This window comes from Taeniopygia guttata, chromosome 2 (assembly GCF_048771995.1).
Source record: "Taeniopygia guttata chromosome 2, bTaeGut7.mat, whole genome shotgun sequence".
Taxonomy (NCBI): domain Eukaryota; kingdom Metazoa; phylum Chordata; class Aves; order Passeriformes; family Estrildidae; genus Taeniopygia; species Taeniopygia guttata.
Genome location: NC_133026.1, coordinates 94,169,880 through 94,192,361, shown reverse-complemented (window position 1 = coordinate 94,192,361; position 22,482 = coordinate 94,169,880). Strand labels below are relative to the sequence as shown.

The 22,482-nt window shown below is 37.4% G+C and overlaps 1 protein-coding gene across 1 annotated transcript; it reads left to right on the top strand.

Annotated features, from left to right (window-relative positions):
- Window positions 1-1,892: 1,892 nt before the first annotated feature.
- Window positions 1,893-21,065, top strand: C2H18orf63 (chromosome 2 C18orf63 homolog). Its single transcript, XM_072924464.1, has 14 exons — window positions 1,893-2,873; window positions 3,523-3,601; window positions 5,051-5,107; window positions 6,418-6,529; window positions 7,533-7,574; window positions 8,520-8,596; window positions 9,992-10,101; window positions 10,752-10,848; window positions 10,948-11,033; window positions 11,610-11,793; window positions 13,076-14,155; window positions 15,147-15,263; window positions 16,712-16,799; window positions 20,055-21,065. The coding sequence occupies exons 1-13, from the start codon at window positions 2,740-2,742 to the stop codon at window positions 16,766-16,768; spliced, it is 2,232 nt and encodes a 743-aa protein (XP_072780565.1). The 5' UTR covers window positions 1,893-2,739; the 3' UTR covers window positions 16,769-16,799; window positions 20,055-21,065.
- The last annotated feature ends 1,417 nt before the right edge of the window (window positions 21,066-22,482 follow it).

The following is a 22,482-nucleotide window of genomic DNA, read 5'->3' as shown; positions in this document are numbered from 1 at the left end:
AGGCTCCCTGGGCAGCCTGTTCCAGTGCCTCAGCACCCTCGCAATAAAGGTTTTTTTTCCTAACATCTCAGCTCAATTATCCTCATTCCGCTGTGGTAAAGCCGGCTGGCGCCCCGGCTCGGCGAAGAGCTGCCTGTGCCCGGCTAAAGCGCCCGTGCCATGGGCACGCGTGGCGCCGAGCGCGGGCTGAGTTACACCCGGACACAGCGCGGCTCTGCCGGGGCTCTGCCCGACGCTGTGACCGCCCGAACGCCCTGCCTCTCCTGGCGGTGTCCCAGCAGGCAGGGGCTGCCCGGGAAGTCCCACACCCTCGCTGATCCCGCAGGGGGCAGTGCTCGAAGGCGGGAGGCGGCCGCGGCCGCTTTTCCCGCGCAGACCGTGAGGCGATCCCGGCGGGAGCGCCCCTGCCACAGGTGCTTCCACACAGCTCCTCTAAACCTCCCGGCTGGCTAACGAGTCCCTCGCCCCGCCTCGGGAGAGCTCCCCCGCGGGGCTTGGAGCGAGGCTTCCCTGTGGCACTGCCCTGCTTGGCTGCCAGGTGGGCTGAGGGCACAGGGAGCAGTGCCTTCCCCTTCTCTCGGTGAGGCTCTCTCACCAGTCCAGCATCCTGTTTCCCTGCAGTTTTGGCTGAGGTAAAATATGTTTCCTTTGCTCTGATCTCAGATGCGTGTGATGGCTTTGTCTGTATTTCAGTATGGGTCCCCATATCCCACCGTCACGGCCAACACAACTTGGATGCCTCAGCAGCAATAACCCCATGGACACATTGAGGCATGATTATAGGCTGGATTTGTGGAGGGTTTTTTTTTTTGTAGCATAAAGCTTACCCAGCGTGACGTGTCACCCTTCCTGAAAACTGGTGCTTAACTTCTGCTCCCCGAGCCTGAGTGCAGGACAGCTGTGTGCTTCTTTGAATGTCACCACCATCTTCAGATCCCGCCTCAACTTTTCAGTCAGCCCGACAGTAAGAGTAGCTACTCTCCCTCCCATGGGTGTTGTTCCCAGCTTTGAGAAGGAGGTTCTTCACTCCGACTTCCAGGTTGTTACTGAAAATTGCAAATACTGCTGCCGAGCTCTGGGCTTTAGTTGCCTGTTCAGGCAGAAAAGACAGGGATAGCCATTCCCTGACTGATGTTCTGTTCAGTTTAGCAGGAGCTCAGGTTTCGAGTTCACGTGCTTTGATTATTGGCATGTAAAAGTCCGATTTCTCCCTCACATGTAAAGTCCTCTTGTTCAGAGGGCGGTTGTGTTCATTTCCGAGGATTTATAACCAGTAGTTCTTTCTTAATTGGCAGTTCGTGTTAACTGCTACTTTTCTCTTTATCCTCTCCCCTGAAGGGAGAAGCCTTTTGCTTCTGCCCTGTCCCATTAGCTTTTAAGATGTCTGGGAAGATTTAACTTAGGCTTAATACAGCTAGTTGTTTCCACAGGGGAGTCATCCTCAAACAGCAAGCAGGGCTCTGGGGCATTGCAGCATGTGTTTTCAACATCTCTGCCACAAAAACCCCCAATAAATATTATGAAAGCCTCAGACTCAGGCTTTCTTTTCCATGGTTGCAAAAGGATGAGATTTTTTCTCATTTGTTTAAAACTGAGCTTTCCCTTGAGCTGAGGCTTTTGGAATTCTCTGATGAAGTGATAGTTTTGGCTGGCATTTAAAAAAAACCCTGCTTTTCAGGACTGCCGAAAAAAATTTGAAATGTGTTTTCCTTTAAGGATAAGAAAGAAAAAAGGTTTATTTTATTTTAAATGACAGTTATAAAACACTCATCTTCTGATTTTTCTTGGATATGATGGAGGTTAATCTGTTTAAATTGTTACACTGTAAAGAAAGCAAAGCAAAATCAGAACAGCAAAGTTATCTTTGACATTGTTTCTCAAAATATGCTTCCAGTTCATAATTGTTTTATCACAATTTACAAAATTGCTTTTCAGGTGAGTACCTGGTGAGTTCATAAAATTTGGGATCAAAATATTTATTGCTGTCCTCACTGTGCTGGTGAGATAATTTCCTAAAATTGTTTTAGGGTTTGGAAAGGGAAGAAATATTAAACCAGTTTTTTCTGGTGTGCAGTATTCGTTCCTGGCTTTCTCGCTACCTGTCTTTCTTTGAAATACTTTGATTGAAAAAGATGCTACAGTTAAAAGGTGTATTTTTCTTCAAGTAATGAAATATTAGATTTTCTTTTTTCTCTCATGAATATTATATGAACATTACACTGTGCCTGGCCTGTGCTGCAGGGCAAAGGAGCACACCACAGGCACTCAGCAAGATGGGTAATGTGACTTCATGTTATTCCCATTCACATGTAATTTCTTAGTACTGCATCAAAGAATCATATTCTTAGTCTGAAATTCTGGTTCTTTGGGTTCTTTTCAGTGTTTTTTGTGAAGTTCCAAAAATAACAGAATTCCATTGTATGTGCTCAGTTAATATGGCAAGGATCATACATGTACTCTGTATTCTTTTGTCCTTGTATTTACTCTGAATATTTTGGCTCTTGCAAATAATTATTTTTTCAAGTATAATGCATTATATATACAAAAAGGATATTCAGCAGTTTTATCTGACCAAATCACGTTATATTTTCTCTATATTCTTAATCAAGAGATAATTGATTATTCATTTACCTAATAACATATAAAGTTCTGTAAACAAACACCTACCAGCTTTACAAAAATTATTTATTTTTTTATTATAATACCCAGGTGTTGCATGAGGGCAATCAACAACATACCATGAATAGCACCAGACACCAGTCTCTGTTCTTTGTCAGTCTGCCTGAGCTGCACAAACTCTGTGCTGCTACAGTAACACTGAGTTCTCAGATACCAGAAGCTGAGTCAAGGAGTACACAGATAAAGACTTGCAGGTAAAGAGTTTTGAGGACTATTATTTCCAGAAATTACTAGTGGTTGTTATTCAAATATTTTATTAGCCATACTAGAATTAACTGTAATAAAATCAGCAAAATTCTTATCAGTGGCTCAGTGGCAAGAGTACAAAATTGTTTAAAATAGCTTTTTTTTTTCTTGGGCAGGGGACTTGCTTGCTATTGGGGAACAAAACCAAAATTTCTATTTATGTTTTAAATTTCATAGGCTAAAACTAATGAATCCACATACTTCAAATTAGTGAATCGTTAAAATTAATCTGTGTTTATCTGCAAAGTTGGGATGCTTCATATAGGTAGAGACTAAGTGGAAAGACTATTTGGAAAGCAGATTCTTAAGCATTCACCAAGCATTATGTTATTCTCTTTAAAAGAAAAGGGGAGAAATGAGAAATTCTGCCAAAAGGAACACTTTTGGATAGCTCCATTTGTGTGCCAAAGGCCTGTAATCTTTGTCTTAGACCATTGTGGGTAATCTAGAGCCAGTAACTTGGACTAATCCAATTTATTATACTGAGACAGTTGAAACTGATTAAAATGGAATGTATTGTGTTTGCAAAATGGAAGGAAAACAAATATAAGCTGAGAAAATAAAACATTTTTAATTTCTTTCTCACCTTTTTCATAGACAATTATTATTCCTGTATCAAGAGATCCTTTCTGCACCTGTTATGGGGACACTGAATCAAATTTCGGTTGTGATGGCGGTCAGTATCACTGTGTAAATAAGTATCTGTAGTTACAAACTGCTGCAGATGAGCAGAGTGCACCTCACTCAAAAGAGAGAAGCAGCACTATGTTTTATTGAGGTAAAATAATAATTTGGCAGAGTTTGATGGGTCTGATGGAATTTAGCAAGGTTTTAACAGTGTTCTGTTAGGTTAGCAAGGTTTTAACAGTGTTCCTATTCATAAAACAGCAAGTTTGATGCCAAGGTTTACCTTAATAATTACGCATGGAAAAACCATGAAAAGGAAAACTGAGTTAGAATGACTCAGAGAGAGACCAGAGGTGCAAAGAGTAAAGAGATGTCAAGTTCTGTGGAGACATGAGGTTCAGAGTGGATCCCTTTCTGGAATTCTTTTTTGGAGCCTATGTGTGGCTGTATCCAATCTTTGTCTCAGACTTGGTCAACAGTTCATGCCTAATGGAATTATCCCTACAATGTTTATAGTATCTGAGTAGCTGCATGGATTAGTAATTCTTCATAGCATGAATTCAGCATGCTTCCAGTCACTAACTGCAGATCACAGGTAAGGGGTCTTTTGACCTTTTTTAAGGAAGGTTCTCTTAATTTCCACTATGGAATCTTTAAACTTGAGAAGAGTTCCTGCTCAGAAAAGAGTCACCTGCCATGCAGGCCAGCTGTTGTACAATCTGGCATTCAGGGAGTGCTCAGATTGGGCCCATCCTTATTTTAATAATTAAAGGGTGAAGTAGTTGGCTCTTTATCAATAGTATAGGCAAGACAGATGTCTTTGATTTAGTGCTGATAGCTCTTTCTGTACTTTGGTTATCTTGTACTTTTGGGTTTCGAAAACACCTTTTGAAATATTTTTCAAGACACCTTCACTCCTTTGTAGCCAGGGACTTTCCAGCTTGCAAGTTCATCCGAAAGATGTGAGGCCTGTTGCTTCTTGGTCAGTCATGTATGGCTAGGGGTCAATTGTATTTGTCACACATACATGTTATGTTTCTCTAAGAAGTGTTTTGTTTAAGGAGCAAGGATAAGTAAAAATATTTCACTTAAAGCAGGCTCTTTTTTTTGTGCATTAGTGGTGTAGGACAACTTAAGTCCTTTACTTTTTTGATGAAATGGCCTTTTCAGATGGTGAACCAATCTGTGGGATGAAATGAATTCAATTGGTAAGGTACCACCCAATTCACAAGAGGAGAAGCAGGTGCAGAGTGCTGCAGCTTTGTTTTGGGCAGTATTTGGCTCACTTGTCTTGCTTGTGAATGTATCTTTAGCTAGAAATGAGATTGCATGATGACAAATACCTGAGTTGATTTTAGTTTTCTCCTTTAAAACATAGGATAAAGTGTTTGCTTAACTCTCCCCTTGCATGATTTTCAAAGGCAAAGTTACTGTCATACCAGAATTTAATCTATGCTTAATGCCAAAACCTTGATTTATTTTTTATTGTTATTTTTAGATACCATTTTACGAATCAGGAATATGTCAAGCCTATGTAGAGAGACATGGAGCTGCTGTAAGTGCTGAAATATGACAGAGTTCTTTAGGCTGTTACACTTGTCTGCAATTGCTGTTGCCAGAAGTGTTTTTCATAGGCCCTGCACTTTGCACTACAGAAGCCGAGTTTCAGGGTTAGTAATTCCGCCCCATAGACAAAACGTGTCCTGTGAATTGGGCATGGTAAATATACTTTGTCAGACTCAATAGTTTTAACAAGTTTGTGATCAATACCTCTAGATTTCTCTGCTGAAGTGGCATCATGGTCCTGCTCAGAGGCATTGGGGACTGATCTTGAGACAACCTTTGGGCCACAGACCTGCAGCTCTCCTGCTGGTGTCATGCCCTTCATCCAGCAGGAATGTTCAGGCAGCTGAACTGAAATCCATTCACCTTTGGGTTTACCCAGCCTGTACAGGACAGTCTCAGGGAAACCAAACAAAGGCATAGAGAAGAAATGGAACCCCTCAGCTTAGCAGCTGATATAATTTTAGACCATTATGCGTATAATTTACTATCTTCTAGTATGCAACATCTATGGAGTTTATGAATGTACGTGTGGATGCACTAAAATTGGTGAGTCAGAAGACTGATTGTAGCCAAAGCCAGTAGCTCTCTTCATGTGCACAGCCAGCTGGCTGTACCTTAATTTGTTCCAAGTAGTGCAAATGCATATGCAGATTAGTAAGACATACATTATTGTAATATGCTTACCTAAGAGAACTGCTTTATGTAGTTGTGTGTAGGTGATGTGTCATTGTTAGGTTTTTCAACACCAAGCAGTTCCTTGCAGGATTCATTAGAAACATTCTTCTGGAGGTGTATTACTTAACTCTTTTTAACCTGCTGTAGTTAGTTTCTTGACTAGCGCTGATGATCAAGAGAAAACTCTTCAAGACAGGCAATCAAGTAGAACTGTAGGATGAGCAAGCTGCATTTATCTACTGTGATTGCCAGAAAATGTGTCTGGTCTTGACTCTGACAGCAGAGGTAATGTCAGCTTTGCCTGGAGGGAGTTGCATATCTAATATAGTACTCCAGAGGGTTCAATTAATCTTTTCCCCAAGTCTATTATCAGCCCTGTGAAAGCATTCTAGGAACTGTCATGCACCTCACTTTAATGGCACATGAAATCCAAATGCCGACATCAAGTACTGTGCTACCTTCTTCTTGAAGCGAAGTAGATGAAAGGTAAACATGTGTGGCATATACTAGAGTTTGGCTCCAAGATGAAGTTGCAGTATATTTGCTTAAATTTTGACTGAAGCCTTTAAAAAAATCTGTTAAATTATTAAAAATGTATGTTTCTTTTTGTCACTGTTTTATTAGCTGGAAGCACCACAAACAGTTACTCCAGCCCTTCTCCAAACCTGTCTCTCCTACACACTTACAGCCAGGCTTGCACCCAGATGGAACAAAGCTGGTCATCTCTTGGTGCAAGGTATTTGACTCAATTCGGTCAGGGATCAGTGATTTAGTTTTCAGTTCTTTATTGTAGCATTTGTTTTCCATCATTTAAATTCCATAATTGTTTCATCCATTAACAATAAATTGTTTCATTCCATTATAATATTACTTTTTTCTTTATTTGAATTTTTGTCATTTTGTTATCCAAGTTAAATGACTCAAGTTAATATTCTGAATGGACATGCCATTCACATTTTCATCTTCTTCTTTATCTTTGTAATAGATCGAATAATTATGTCAAGTGAATGCAATGTACCAGATGAAAACAAATATTGCTGGACAGAGAACATCTTCTAAAAATGTGGCTGTTTTTTTTGACTCATGCTTTCAGCAGTGACACTTCTGCACAGGATTTGTAGGCTCTTCTAAACAGAATTAAATAGTTTTCTGTCAGACCCTCTTCTTCTACCAAGCTCTGTCTCTTTTGGATCATAGTTGCTTTGCCTGACATCTCTGCTAACTCCTGTGTGTGGCAGCCTAAATTTACAATAACTGTGTAGTATAAATGTGAATTACCAAAGTATAAAAAACTGTAGTGTGCTCATAATAATTAGAGCAATTGTATACATAATTTCAAATATGTGCTGATAAAAGTGTGCATGTGTTATCTTATTTACAGCCACAACAACAACAGTATCCTGTTCTCAGTATCTTCAAAATATAGGGGTATGAGATTGAAATCAGCTGATTCAGGAGTAGAGGCTGAAGTAGAGGATTAGGAGGAAAAAATGGCGTATAGATTGCTGCCTACTAATATACCTTTACATATCTCTCTTTCTTATAGATGTTAATGAGTCAGTGAAAAGTTAATTGATAGAGGGGATTTTATCTCCTAAAAAGGAATACACTTTCAGCATTTGTGATAGACACAAACAAAACTGTGGTTTCTCCTTTTCTCTCTCTTTTTTTTTTTTTTCCACATCAAGATTTTAGACATGTGGTTTAGAAAATAATGTCTGTCTATTCTATTTATTAAGGGAAAGACTTTTTGTCTCATTCAGGAAGGCAAAATGCTGTTGGTAAGTACAATATTCTGTTAATGGTAAAGTTGAGAGAGCAGGGTAAAGTTAAGCACTTTCCTACTGCCACAATCTTGGTATTACCAGCTCAGAGTCTTTGGTTTTCATTCTGAAATTACTTCTGTCAAAATACTCTTGGTGGCAGGTAATGTTCTGCCTGTAATAGTTGTCAGCTCAACTGAAAAATTACTCACAAAGAAGATAATTTTTATACTATTAATCTACAGCCATAGACTGACATTTGCCATTTTGAAGTTATAATTATTGCAATTAAATTCACTTGCCTTAAATTAAGAGTCTTGCAAGTGATGTGAAAGTTCCATAATAATAGATAGGAAAACGAGCTGTGGTGACTGTCCAGTACGTACTGTTTGCTGTTCACAAAAGTCACAAAGCATGCTGGTTAGCTATTGCAAAAATTACAAAGTAATATTTTTATTCCAGCATAAAAGTTAAGATTATATTTGGCAATATTGGAGCCTAAATCTATAGCAGAGATATATGCTGAAGAACCCAGAACTGAGTGAAAGTTTTGGAGGTGTGTCCATAAATGCTTGCCTTGCTCATTTAGTCTTTCCTATTGACAGCTCCTGGATGGAAAATACTGTGCTGAATGAGTCAGTGCAGCAAATGGTTATATGAACTACATTTGCTTTGAAAATGGGTGTTTGTTTGTCAAGGATATGAGGATCAAGCACACAGTTGCACAGCCAGCTTTGAGTTTCTGAATTACTGTATGACACTAATTCATTATTATTTTTATTTTTCACAGTTAAAATGCACCTAATTTTAATTTCTGTGCTGAGAAAGTCTAGCCTTTTGATTTTCAAACAGAGCATTTTGACTAACAATTACCTTAAATAAATATTTGGGTAAGCTTTCTGTCTAAGAGATGAGCTGTAATTCAAAATAGGGCATTGTGCTTTTTTTTTTTTTTAAATTTAGTTATAGACCTCAATGTGTCAGAGAGACAGCTTTGCATCAGTGTGGAGCCTTGCTCAATTCGGCTGCCACCCCCTGAGGTATAAGCCTGTTATATTTTCTATGACTGTGTTTGTTTTATTGATCCTTGTCTTCTTTTCTGTTAGGTGACTTCCAGTTAGCATGATGGGCATAGAAATGCTTATTTCTGATTGCATTGAGACATTAACCATATTCCCTGACTATCTGCACATGTTATAAAAGCATAAAATCCATATTGTATCTGTATTGATGCATTCTAGCAAGTGTAAAACTGAGATTCAAAATGCTTTCAAAAATGCTAACACAATATAGCACTGAGGGGTCTTTGTGACTCTAGATTTCCTTCTAGCAGTGTTTTCTAGAAAGCTTTCAGTCACACTGCAGTACACAGACAGTTTTGAGTAAAAACAGAGCAACTACAGGTAAGTTGTTGGCGCCATGTTCAAGGTCCTTTTATATAGTTATTATGAAATCTGCTTAATTTCTATACAGCTTCCAAAATATTGGAGCAGCTGGGACTATGCTGCTTGTAAGTTTAATTTATTCATTGTTTAAGACAACACAGTTGAGGTTGAAAACTTATTATCCTTTCTGACAGCCATGCCACCTGTGGTGAGTATATCCATACATGCAGGGCGTATTTGTCAGGTTTGCTGCTTTCTTCTAAAATACATATTTCTGATCCAAGCTCTTTTTTTGTTGAAATAGAAAAACAGGATTTCTTCTGAGATCTGCTTGGGACAGCATGAATATTAAAGCTATCTATAAGAAGCCAGTTCTCAAATTATATAGACCAATGATGGAAAAGATCATGATGTGGCTTTATTACCAGATTGATCCTTTCAATACTTTTCTAAAACAGAAATGGCCAGATTTTCTTCTCAGTGAATAAATGCAAACCCTCATAGATTATAGAAAGATAAAATGTTTCTCAAATTTCTTGTCTTTTGTTGTTCCCTACAGTCAAATTCAGACATTGTGAAAAAGTGTGGTGGTTTTTGATTTCTCAGAGGATGAAACTGCATGTTCCATTAATTCTGTTCCTTGGATACTTGCACATGTTTAGACAAAGTGACACACGCAGTTACTATAATGTCGAGCATGGGTATCTGATTTGAACTTTTTAAAAATGCGTGTTGAAGTGAGACAGCTCTCAGTTTGAGAAATTCCTTCTATACTCTCATTAAACCATTTCATATAAAGTTTTAATCTCTTTGATTTCAATAGACTTTAAACCTTGTACTTGCATGGCTTGTGGAAGTGTAAGCTCTAACATAAGGTAGTGTGCAATTTGATGACAGGAATATCCTCTGAAATAATCAATTTTTGAGTGCTGATGAAAGAATGATAATATATCAAGTTTCAGTGTATCGTGATACACAATTATTCTTGAAGATTTTAAATTTGTACTGCTGTAGAATTATTTGCAAATAAACTTTCTTTTCTGTTTTAAGCTGGGAGATTTTGATATTTCGGCAAATATCGTAAAACTGTTTGACAGCAATGAAAACACAGTTATTCAGCAACATTCCATACTAAGTAACTGGTGCTATGTTTTGCCAAGGTAGGAATCTGTTCACATTTCAGCAGAAATAAACATTTCTTGAAATGTTTGCCCTACAAATTCTGAATTTGATGCTAATGATAAGAACTCTTCTGTTTTACAATCTGTTTTAAATTCAGGCATTTTTTCTTTTTATTATCTCATTGTTAAGGAAAATAAGAAAAATTAATCAACAAATCATAAATTACACATTTAAATACTATTTCAATTTACTAATCTTTGTGATACTTTTATGGTATGCAAGAGCATCAGGTTTTTTTCAAATACAATTTTACCAGAAAATCAATTTAAAGAAAAAGTATTTCAACCTTTGCCATGAACTACCTTCATTTTTATCTAATATCTTTCATTATGAAATATAGGAGAAGTAATAATGATATTTCCTTTTATTCTACATTCACTGCTAGCGAGTTTTGAAGAGAAATGTCACTTGTAGTTGTCACTTTATTCTTTACCATACTTCAGAAAATATTGAAATTGTTATGTCATAAACTTGTGAGCTAAAGGTATTAGTCCTCAAAACATAAAAATAATCTCTAAATACTTTGAATGCCAAAAATAAGATATTTTTTTCCTCCAAAAAAACCAGTATATTTTCAACTGGATTTTATGACAACCTTTCTAAGCAGCCCTTCTTTATCTGTTCACAGCATGAAAATGGATCAAATCATAAACATTAGCCACATAATTCCTCCAGAATCTCCTTTCCGTTCATATAAGGATTTTCAGATGCACTGGAAGAGTCTGGTAAAAAACACATACACTGCTTTCAGTTTTTTCCCTCCCTTTTTTGTTTGCCTATTGAGTTTGTCCTTATAATACCTGTTTTTGTTTGGTTTATCTAAGTATGGATATATTCTTCCTGAGGATCTTGAAGAGACAAAAATATACTTGAGTGTTTACTTCAAACCAATAGGGGAAAGATTCTTCACGTATCCTTTCAGAACATATATGTTATGTTTCCTCTCCTACAATTCTAGCAAGGGTATGCTTTTTATTTTTGAGTGTGCCAAAAGTTCCTTCTTTCATAATTTCACAGCAGTCAGTAGAGATGTGTTTTAATAGAAAAATTGAAACAAAATGTTTAGTCAAGTCTCTGTCCCAGTATTGAATAATCAGAAGTCAAATAGAGCGATTTATTTCATGGCTTCCATAAATGTGATAATGCCACTTTAAATGTGATGTAAAAGGGAGTGGTGTAAAAGAAAGTCAAATTGTGTAAAAATGTGACCAACAAAAATTGCTTTTAAAGAGAATTTTCCTGCCAGGAAACACTAGACTAAGAGTTACTTATATTGATTAATCTTTGCTGTTATAGGTTAGCGTAGTATAATTGTGCTGAAGTCCTGTAACTTTATAAACTTCAGGCCCATAAGGAATCAAGTGATTTTGTTCACCTTGTAAAAAAACCCAACATTTAGACAAACTTATGATTTCTTCTCAAAAGAATTATTAATAATTATAGAAATATAGAGAAACTTGTTACGTATCCTTGAACACTTTCTCAGGTACCCTTTAAATTGCATCCGACGTCAGCCAGTGCAGTATTTCCCCAGAACAGATGCAGAAAGTGTAGTGAGCTCTTTTCTTTCTGACATGAAGAGCAATTTTTCACAGCTGTGTGGATTTCCAGTAAAGATGACAAGTAAAGCACTTTATGCTACAAAGGAACTCTCCAGGGCTTCAGTGCATGTAAGGCTTTCTTTATAAATATATTAATGGCACATACTTTTTCATTGCATGAAGTGGTCTTTATCATATTCAGAGCACAGTAAGAGCATATAACTATGCTTTTCAAAACAAACTATCAATCCTGTAACTTTTAATTATCATGTAAGTAAAAGCTACAGCATTTGCCATTGTAAAGTTGTTATTAACCTTATAAAGTTATAAATACATTTTAAAAATGGACTTGGTGTAAATTACTTGCTATCAGTATTTGCAATTCCGTAGATTTTTTTTTTTTTTTTACATTTGGATATCCAGAACTTTCTCAAATCTCTTCCATAGTAATAGAAACAACAGTAAAAACAACAATAATAACAGGTGAGGCACTGGAACAAGTTGCCTAAAGATGTAGATTCTCCATCTCTGAAATTGTTCAAGGCCAGGCTGGATGGGGCTTTGAGCAACGTGGTCTGGTCAACGTTGTGGCAGTGTGGCTGGAACTAGATGATCTGTCAGGTCCCTTCCAATCCAAAACAATCATGATTCTATTATTATTACCAGAAGAGTAGCAGTATTACAATTTATTTAAAAATAAAAAGAGGACTGTGTGGACATAAGCATTTTAAAACACTCAAGGTGTAAGATTTACTCCAGATCTGGTGATGAAAAGGAGACAAGTAATCAAAACTCCTATATTTGGAGGTAGTGACGAAGGCTAAGGCTCAAATTTCTTTGGTAGTAGTGTGTGAAAGAAGAAACTAAGTAATTAATTCTAAACAAATAAGAGTGACAGAAGTTGCAGAGGTTCTAAAATACTATAATCCTCTTTCAGAAAGCAGATTCTGTTTATGTCTCTCCAGTGATCAAAGGTAGAATGGGTCCTCTGTGTCATCTGCAGTTTTATAGACATCCAAACTGTCTTTTGCTCAGAATACAGATGCTCTTAGAAGTCTTAAGAGATGAGAAGCCCTGTCAGTCAAACCCTCTGTAGAACTCCTCAAAAGGAGTAGACATTATCCAGTTGGAAAGCACTAAACCAAGATAATTAGTGTAATTTAAGTCTTTCCTTTTGAGAAATACGATATTCTAGCAGAGTGTGTAAACAACTCGGGGAGGATAAAAAAAAACCCCTTAATTTATAGTGACAACTAAATATTGTTTTAAAATATTCCACTCCAAAACACAACATTTTATTCTTATATGTTGTGATGTCTATTCAGTTGATACCATATAGCAGTGCATTAGGTGGCACTATTAGATCGTTAAATACAGTTTATTCAATTTAGCAGCTCTTGATGTGTTGCAGGAAATAAAACCTAAGCATACGAAATTGGACGGTGAGATGGTTTGTGCAGCATCTCTAACGCAGGCTCCTCCAAGAAAACCTACTTTACGTGAAATTTCTCCACCGTGCAGTACGGAAAATAGCCACTGGATGGAGTATTTGATCAAAGAGCCTGGAACAAGCAATTTGTCGAGTAGCAGTAGCAGTTTTTCGAGTACAGGAGGGGTTAGCATTGAAGCAGCAGAGAAATCAATGAGCAATAAGCAAATGCCAGGCGTTCCACAGTTACCAACTGCAAAATCTTTAGGAACACCTGTAAACTCAGCCTTTGAAGCCACGCTTCCAAAAGTCAGCAAAATTATACCAATTTTCAAAGGAAAGTTGATGCAAATGAATGGAAAGATCAAAAATCAAACAGATAGGAAGGAAAATGCTGAAAGGCATTCACCAATAAAAAGTGTGGGTGTTTCGTCTTCTATGCCAACTGTGCACAAATCCAGCATAACTCAGATTTTCAAGCACATTCAAAATATGTCAGTCAAAACTTCTACTGACAGCAGCATGCTTCAGGTAAAGAACATGAAGACACACACAAAACATGGTACACCCATATTCCAATGGAAAACCCAGTCTAGTGGACAAATGGTTAACTCTGATTTTTCTGAAAACTCAGCTTCAGGTGGGAATCCGCGTGAAGTCAATCACAAAAAGGCAAATTCTCCATTCTTTCTTAAGAATTTTGGGCCAGTGCTTCAGAAATCAGACACCAGTCCATGTCTGAATACACATGAATCTTTTAGTTCCAGTGCAAGAAGGGGGAAAAAGTTTACAAGTCAAAATACTGCTCAATTTCTTGAGAAACAACACCAATCAATGGAAGTGCATTTGCAGATTTGTAAATTAGATCATGAAATGACAATTTCCAGTTTGTCACTGCAACAAACAAAGACATCAAATAAAGGATCTGGGTTAAATATTCATGAATCTGTCTTCAAAGATACAGTGTGCATGGCCAAAAGTGAAGGAAACAAAGCAGCATACCACTCTAAGGACTGTACTACTGTGACAACCAGTCATCGTTCCAAATCTAACTTTGAACAGGTAAAGGGATCATTCTCATTGCTTCTCACAAATTCAAGAACAACGTTAAGCAATAAAGAGCATGACTTTCATCATGTTCTACCATCATTATCAATATAGTTTTCTAAAATTCTACCATATAACTTAATGTTTTCAGCCACTGCTGCTGCTTTTTTTTTTTTTTTTTTTTCTGAAAGGGAAGATGATTTACTGTGTTTTTTTAAATAAACAGTTCTTTAATTTGAGATTTTTATAGTGGGGTAATCAGTTTTCCTTTGCTTTAGACAGTTTATCCAGGTCTGTGTGAGGTTAACATGGTGACATTTTTTTGGTGTTCATTCTTCATATAAGACCATATTAATGGAATAATTCCTTCCTCCTGGAAGGAATCTCAAACCTCATCAATTGTGTATTGCTGACAGCAGTTGTGTGTAAGGCATTGTGCTGTTAGACAAACGTGGAAGTTTTGCAAATACAAGTTTAATTACAATTTCAAAAAAAGCACAAGTTGCAACAGGAAAAAATCCCTCTGGACATGAGGAAAAATCCTCAGTGTGAGACCAGCTAGTCAGCTACTAGAGCAAGTTGCAGAGAGAGGTTTTTGGGTTTGCTAGCCTTCCATATTCTCAGAACTTCACTGAATGGGACCCAAAGCAAGGTGGTCTATCTTTTTAAGTTAGCTCTATTTTGAGTAAGAGTTATGATTAGGTGACAGCTAGAAGTACTTTACCGCCTAATTTTTCTGTGCTTCTCCCTGCATTTCAATTAAAAAAATAGTTCAGCTGATTTCAGTGTAATCTTTACAAGGATGGTATTCCATATATTGGGTACATGGATGAAATGTCTTGGGCTTATCATGTTTTCCATCTATACAATGTAATTTGGTGGGTTATCTCAGCTTCGTGTGATGAGAGCACCTTTTGAAAAAGTAGGTAATTTTAAAAGTTAGAGATCTTGTTCAAAATGTTGTGGGGTGTTTTTCTAATGAAGGTATAAACTTCTCTGCTTTAAGATGATTACATGGAACAAGTATCTGACATGTGAAACACTGACCTCAAAACTGACTTTGCCAGTCAAGGAGAGCAACATGGAAGCATCTGTAAAGAAAAGCTGTGCCAGAAGAAGACAGGTAAACCCCACACACACACACAAATACACTCCTTAATCCAGTCCAGAAGGACCTGAATTAAGAGACAAAAAAGATATTTAAAAATTTCTAGTATGCTCCAACTAAAATGGGCAGGCTAAGAAGTCTTACTGACCTCTCTGGATAAAATTAACCTTAACCAGGATAAAGGTAACAGTAACCAGTGAAAGTTCTGTCCTGCCCAATATAACCCTGGGCATTCTCAGTGGCTCTGTGAGATTTTCATCTCAAGGACTTGAATTTAGCAGCATTCTGTAGAATTGCTTTTTGTTTTGTTATGCTTTTAAAGCCAAGTACAAGGCAATTCAGGATGTTTTGACTGTAATTAAAGGAACACAGTCTGTGCTCTCCGTGCAGATCAGAAAAGGCCAGTGTAGCAGCCCCAGGGGCCTCCTGCAGGAACACACTCATACCCCAGAGCTCGAGCTGCAGCAGGGAAGAGAGGAATCAGTGTGGGAAGCGCCAGCCCAGCTGCTCTGAGCTGGCTCCATCCAAGTGCAGCTGGGAAAGGCCCTTCCACAGGGCCACAACCAACTCAGTGGTTACAGGTCCAGCACTGCAGTGCTACAGCAGTAGAGTCACTCTCACAAAGAGAAAAAAAACAGCAACTAAAAATAGCTGTTTATAGGAATAACACCTCCAGGGGTCTGGGTATTGAGAGGAGACTTCCACCACAATGCGAACTAATGAAGTCTTTGCCTGCCTCAGCGAATGAATCAGACACACCAGGGCTTGTAAGCTTGGAGAGCTTGTAGCTGCTCTGGCATCACTGTTGGAATGGGGAAGGGGCACTGCCCTGTCCTAGTCAGGAGTGACTGGTGCCCCACGCATTCCTCACTCTCCAGGCAGGCTGTGAGTAGCACAGGTACCTGCCTGAGCCCTGCAAGCTACTTTTGGAAAGCATCAGGACACAGCAAGTTCTCACTGTCACACTGCCACTGCAGTGCTGCCACTGCTAGACTCAGGAGAGGTGGATGCAAGGCTCTCAGGAAGTTTCATTGGTGTGTCAGGAATAGAAAAGAGGCTTGTCTGTTAATTGGGGTCAGGATGGACTCTGATGCTTATTGGGCTGATTCCTCCTGTCTCCCCTATTAAAATATAATGGGGATAATTGGGGACACTGCTAAACACATCTCTGAAGAATAAGCCTTTGTCACTACTGATCATCAGAAATGGTAGTTGGTTTTGAAAGTCATGGTTACCAACATGTAAAGGGTATTTTCACAGTAGCCATGTTCCTAATTATTCAACCGCTGTACTTATAAACATACTTCAAATTATTTATCTTGGAAAACAGAAATTTTTATTAATTGCTTCTTATTCAACTAAGAATTTCACTCAGAAACAACTTTTTTTAGTTGAACTTTTAGCTTAGTATTGCTGTGTTATTGGCTTTTGCCCTTTTCTGTTTGTCTTGTTTTTGTCAGCAGAAAGAAGAAGGTTACTCAAAGTTAAAGAGAGCCAAAAGAAGTAAAACTTCTACTTAAGGTGTTCTGGAGCCTTGAAAGAAAACTCTGGGTATGTTTATTAGAAATTGAAAATATTTTCTTTCATTAAAATAATATTGCATATACCTGTAATAGTTCCTGCGCTATTGGATCATGATGATGGTATCAGCTGTCTACAAAAGAATCACTTTATGATAGAAATGGCTTCTAGAGCAAACTGATGAGGTAACTGAGGTAACTAAATTCCAAAGGACACTAGCAAATAAAACATTGTGCTTTTTTTGTGAAACAAGCAATGTTAAAAAAAGGCATTTTGTATTTCCTAGAACTTAGAGTTTGACATAAATTTGTCAAATCATTTTTGAGTGGCTCATTTTTCTCTCAGATTAAAATAAACCTGCTTTTTGGGCTTCAAAGTTTCCCTTGAATGCAAGCTGAAGTTAAAACCAGAAACCATTAAAGTGGAGCTGTGTATATTATTTGGTATCATTACAAGAAATGTGTCTAAATGCTCTTGTGTTGCTAAGATCTAATTACAGGACAAAACTGTCTGTCATAAAAACTGAATAAATTTAGTTTTGTTACAAGATATTTTAACCCACATTGTGGGTGGTTGTCAATAATAGTCTTGCAGGGTAAAACAAGCTTGTCCTTTGAATGTTCCTTTGAATATCGAGAATGCAGCATTAGGACATTGTATGAGAAGCTCACCAGGTTGAAGGACCGAGTGCTTATCACAAGTTATCAGTAGTAAAACATGCAGGAAAGGGTAACCTATGCAGTTAACTGTTTCAGAGGTAATTGGAAATATATTTATTCAGATTAAAATATTGATGTAAGCAAGATGGTCACACAGAACAGCAACAAAAAAATGTATCTTATAGAAAGCATATAGAAAGACAGAACAATAAAGATGTGAAATATAAACTGTACATCTTTTAACCTGGCTTTTAGCTTTGATGGAAGTGATAACAAGTAGCCAAATATGCATTTTGTCTCAGAGATGCACTTTGTCCTTCCTTTCCTTGTTGGGATATATTTCCTCCAGTGAACAAATATATCAGTTGTCTGCTTTTCCTAAAGAAAGCCTCTGGTATGGATGGAAGCTTTCCATTTCTGGCCTTCAGCTTTGGTATTTGGCATATTCCATTCCTGGGTTTAGCATTTCATCTCTCCTGCTTCAAGCCAGGCATGATCCTCCTTCAGAGGTGATCTGTTCTAGAGATCAGCACCGATATCCACAGGTCCAAAGTCTGTGACTTTGACTGAGGACTGGTGAGCAGAAGTGGTGTCTCTTTGAATGGCCAGAACTTTACTTTTTTTAGCTCTGATTTTTTTTCTTATTTATGAGTTAAATGCCATAGCATCAAGTTGATCATGGTAGACAATGCTTAAAACCCTGAGAGAAAATAGTGTTTTCCATATAGTATTTAAAATATGATTTCCAAGAATCCCACTGGTAAGGGTTCTTCATTGGTGTTGATGATTTAAAAAGAAAACTAGAGCTAAAACAACTTCTGCTGTTGGACTCTTGCCTACAGTTTTGGTTCTGTAAAGCTGGACTCTAAATTTCTTTATTATGTAGTACTACACATGCATTCAGAGTTCATGTTTTCATTTGAACACTTGGGAATTTCGTGTGAGTTTTCCAATTTGCTGTGTAGCAAGATTTATGTGTGAGAAGTCCTTATACTGGAATTCAGTGATGTAGTCAGCAAAAAGGACTTTGCTCTATAATTCATGACCAAAAAAAAGCATTTTTTAAAATTATCTTGCAAAAAGGGCTAGTTTTTATGACATAGTGTGCCAAATTACACAGCCTCTTGACTTGTCCAGGAAATCACAGCATAATCCTAATTTTTTTCTTTGTTTTGTTGGAGTGTATTAATAAAGAAATGTGAGAGATGTATTAAACATTTGAAGAAGCTGAACATTTGATTCTAACACTAACAGTCTCCATGCTTAGTTCTTTACTAATAAAAGTCACCCTACCATTTTCACAAACTACTGCGAAAGGGAAATTGTTTTCTAAGACAAATCAGAAGAGCAGAGCTTCCAATGCACAGCATGTACTACTACAGAAAGATGTTTTTAAAAAAGCATTTGCAGCATTGCACTTGTTGGTGGAAGAACAGACATATTAAAAATGTCAGCTCTGAAGCTTCCAAGCTTTTTCCACTGATCTGCAAAACTCTTCCTGTTGTTCCGCTCTTGTGTTGTAGTGAGATACTACTTACCTCTGGTTTCAGTTGACAAATTTCATTTAGCAAATGAGGAGATACAAATTCATCACAGACAATAAAAATAGCAGGATTTCACCTGAAAGTATTTACTGCTATCACTGAAAGGATATTGTGTGAATATAATAGTAAGGTAGGAGATCCACACAATTGGAATTATATTAAAAATTCTCAGCAGCTTTGGGCTGAGATCTATTGGACTGTTTCTTCTAAAATGTGCATCCTTCAAGCCAACATTTAGGAATTTATTGATTTTAGGGATTTATTAATTTGAAGGTTATTCAACAAAAATTTTTAAAAAGCTGTCTTTGAAATTCTTTCTTCATGTGAAATAGTGGGCTAAAATAATATCTTTCCTATGTAGTGAAAATATTTGGCTTCATTAAAAAAAGGATTCAGATCATGTTTCAATGAAAAACCAATTTATTTTATGGTGGGAGAAAATATCCCAATCAAATCTAGCAGCAGAAATACCCTTTAGACTGTGTACATCAGTAGGTTGCTGGTACCTCAGTACGCAAAAAAGAGTTGCTATTGTAGTATCTTTTTCTGTTATCCTGTCCATTTTCCATTTCTGTGGGATTGATTCAGGTTAGTACTTAATTTATTGCATAGTTGACCATTCATAAATGCTAAAGAATGATATTTTAAGATTCCTTCTCTTACTTTCTTGTAGAGTTAAGAATGTGGTTTAACTGCCTGACCTCAGCCAAAGGTTAAGAAGGTGTGAATAGACTTCTGCAACAGAAGTTGCTTCTTCCAACACTACAACTGTCTGTGATATTATGAGGGCTTTAAATCTAAAAAGCCAAGATCTAAGAGAAAGGATAAATATCCTTTATGCATATATGTGTACATATATGTGCATAATGCCCTGTTATTTATGATGGAGAGAACTCTTTCTTGTTCGGTATAAAAATGCAGAGATTTAATTTGAATGCCCTGAACCCAAACTTTGTAAACTGAATGCAAATACAGATGTGGGAATACAGCAATATTTTTTCCTTTGTATTAACTATAGAGTTCTTAGTTGCCATTTGTTTTCTTCTACAATGTAAACTTTTTCTGTGTTTTCCTCCATTCAGGTTCCAAAGAGGGCAGTAACATACTCGAGAATCTCTGAACTTCGTGTATTTTGCTCTTTGTCATTGGTAGATGTTTCTGGAAAAAATTTTGAGGGTTAAATACAGTCAAGTGAATCCATGTATCATCAACTTTTTCAGACAGTTCAGGTTAATAAGCCTCTAATGCATTTGAAAATTTAACTAAAATGTTTAGGTTTTGAATCACGTTATGTATGTCACTTCATTTTTCCAAGTTGGATTTTTCCTACTACTATGGCAATTTTTGTTTTGTTTTGTTTTTCTCTTGAATGGGGACTGTCAACATAGCTCTAATTTCATGGTGCCAGTCTTTAAAATGAAGTGAGCTTTTCAGCAACATTTCATTTTCTCCTACATAGTAAAAGAAAAAAAAAAAACAAAACCCAAAAAACCAACCAAGACAAATAATAAAAGAAGTTAGTGCAATATGCTCAGCAAGAAATCAAATTATATCTACATTTTGTCTGGAAGCTGGTATACAAGGCTACTTTTCAAATGCTCTGGTTTAATCACCTTTCATAGGTTTAACTGCATGTAACTGATCTTTTTCCTGTCTTACATGGAAAAGCCTGTAGATTAGTTGCATTTCTGCCATGCTATATAAATTGGTGCTTTGCCTGATCTGTTTCCTATAGTTGCTTTTAAAATGCTGTTTGCCAACATTTGTCTTGTATTACCACAAAAGTAATTTTGCACTATTTTTGCATTTTTAAATGTTTACTACATTTTGTGTTATCTGTTATAAAACTGAAAATATAGTAAAATTAATTTATCTCAGCTCCAGTGTGTTCCATTTAAATAAACTATCGAGTTACTCCTCTGTGCTAAATTGCCAGCTACTTCCTGGTCTAAACTGTGGGGAAGAATCTTATTACTCCACCCCACCCACCCACTCCTTGTAAATGCATGGGAAGGTGTTGATAGTGAGTGGAACCGTGCTGGGTGCAGGAGTGGTGGTGGGGGAAATGCCACTAGTGCTGTGAGTGCCTTGGGAGGATTTGGTGATGCTGAAGGGACTTACTCCTCATTAGTGATGCTGCTGCCTTACTCTCCACTGTTTATGTGTTAAAGCCCACCTCAGTTTCTGCTTTTAATCAGTTCTCACTAACTGGGCAGAACACCCTCACTTCTGGCAGGTGCCAGAAACTGTCAAAGCGCAGGAACCTTCAACATCCAGGATCACATGGAGCTCCCACGTGTGATATCTGCGGGCTAAGTTTCTCAAGATTAAAGAAACAGACATTCCACAGGTCCCAAAATATATAAATGTAATAGGAACAAATGAAAATGTAGAAGGTTAAAACAATTCCCAGGTGTGAGAAGCTGGTGAAGAAGTCAACTGGCAAAAATTTTCACTTGCCCATTGATATCCGATGGGTTTTATAGTGTTTTATAGCTTTGCCATCAGTTCTCAAATCATCTGATTCTATAGCTAAATCAGTTCAGATTTACATTTGCCAAAGCTTTCTTTGGCCTCTGTATTAGAGGATTCAGCAATTATTTGTTGAGTTGAAGTATTCATGATGAGCTCACAATATTTAGTAAATATGCATTTCCAGAGAGTGATCTTTCCTCACGTGTATTCCTAAGCTGAGACTGTTCTTATCCTCCCTCATCTTCACAGATGTAAGCCAGAGGGAATTTTTATGTACTTTAAATTGGCGTACGCTCAAGCCTTCTGTCAAATCTCAATTTAAAAGTTTACAGATTATTTTATAGGTGCTTATAACTGCAGGGAAGCTCGCTGTTTAGTTCTTTTGGTGCCAGCTTCATACCAGCTTGTGGTTCAAACCATATGGTTTAAAATAATTCCACAGATTAAGATCTCTGGAAGTATTATGTCACTGTATCACAAAGTAACTTAGCAAATACAGCACTTTAAGAACTTTGGGCTGCGTGTTTTGTTGCACCAGCATGATCATCCTACCTTCATGGAGAACCAGGTACTGAAGAATTGTGGCATATCCTGAACTAGCTCAGGAAAACATCTTATCCTAGCCCTAAAAACCATAGAGCATTCTTCTGTCTCTGCAAATCTGAGGGGTTCTGTTGACCCATGCACAGCACGAGGAGCAGCTCAACCTCTCTCTTAAAAATTTGCAGCCAGGATGAGCAAGTCTGTTTTCCCTTGGATCTGTGCAGAACTCAATGCAAATGCTGTACATCTTATCCCCCCAGGGTAGTGTTAGAATCTGGAACAAGGCTGTCCAACTTTGCTGGAAAATATGTGAAAACTGTTTTCAAAGAGCTTACAGATCCACCAGGAACACACGCAGATTCTTGCAACCATTTTTTTATTGTTCAAAACAGTGACAACAAATTTCTCATTTAACCCAATATATAGAAGGGATTTAAGCTTGTTCCAGTGGGAGAAGTTCAAAAGTATTGAAGGTTAATATGTCTGATCTTC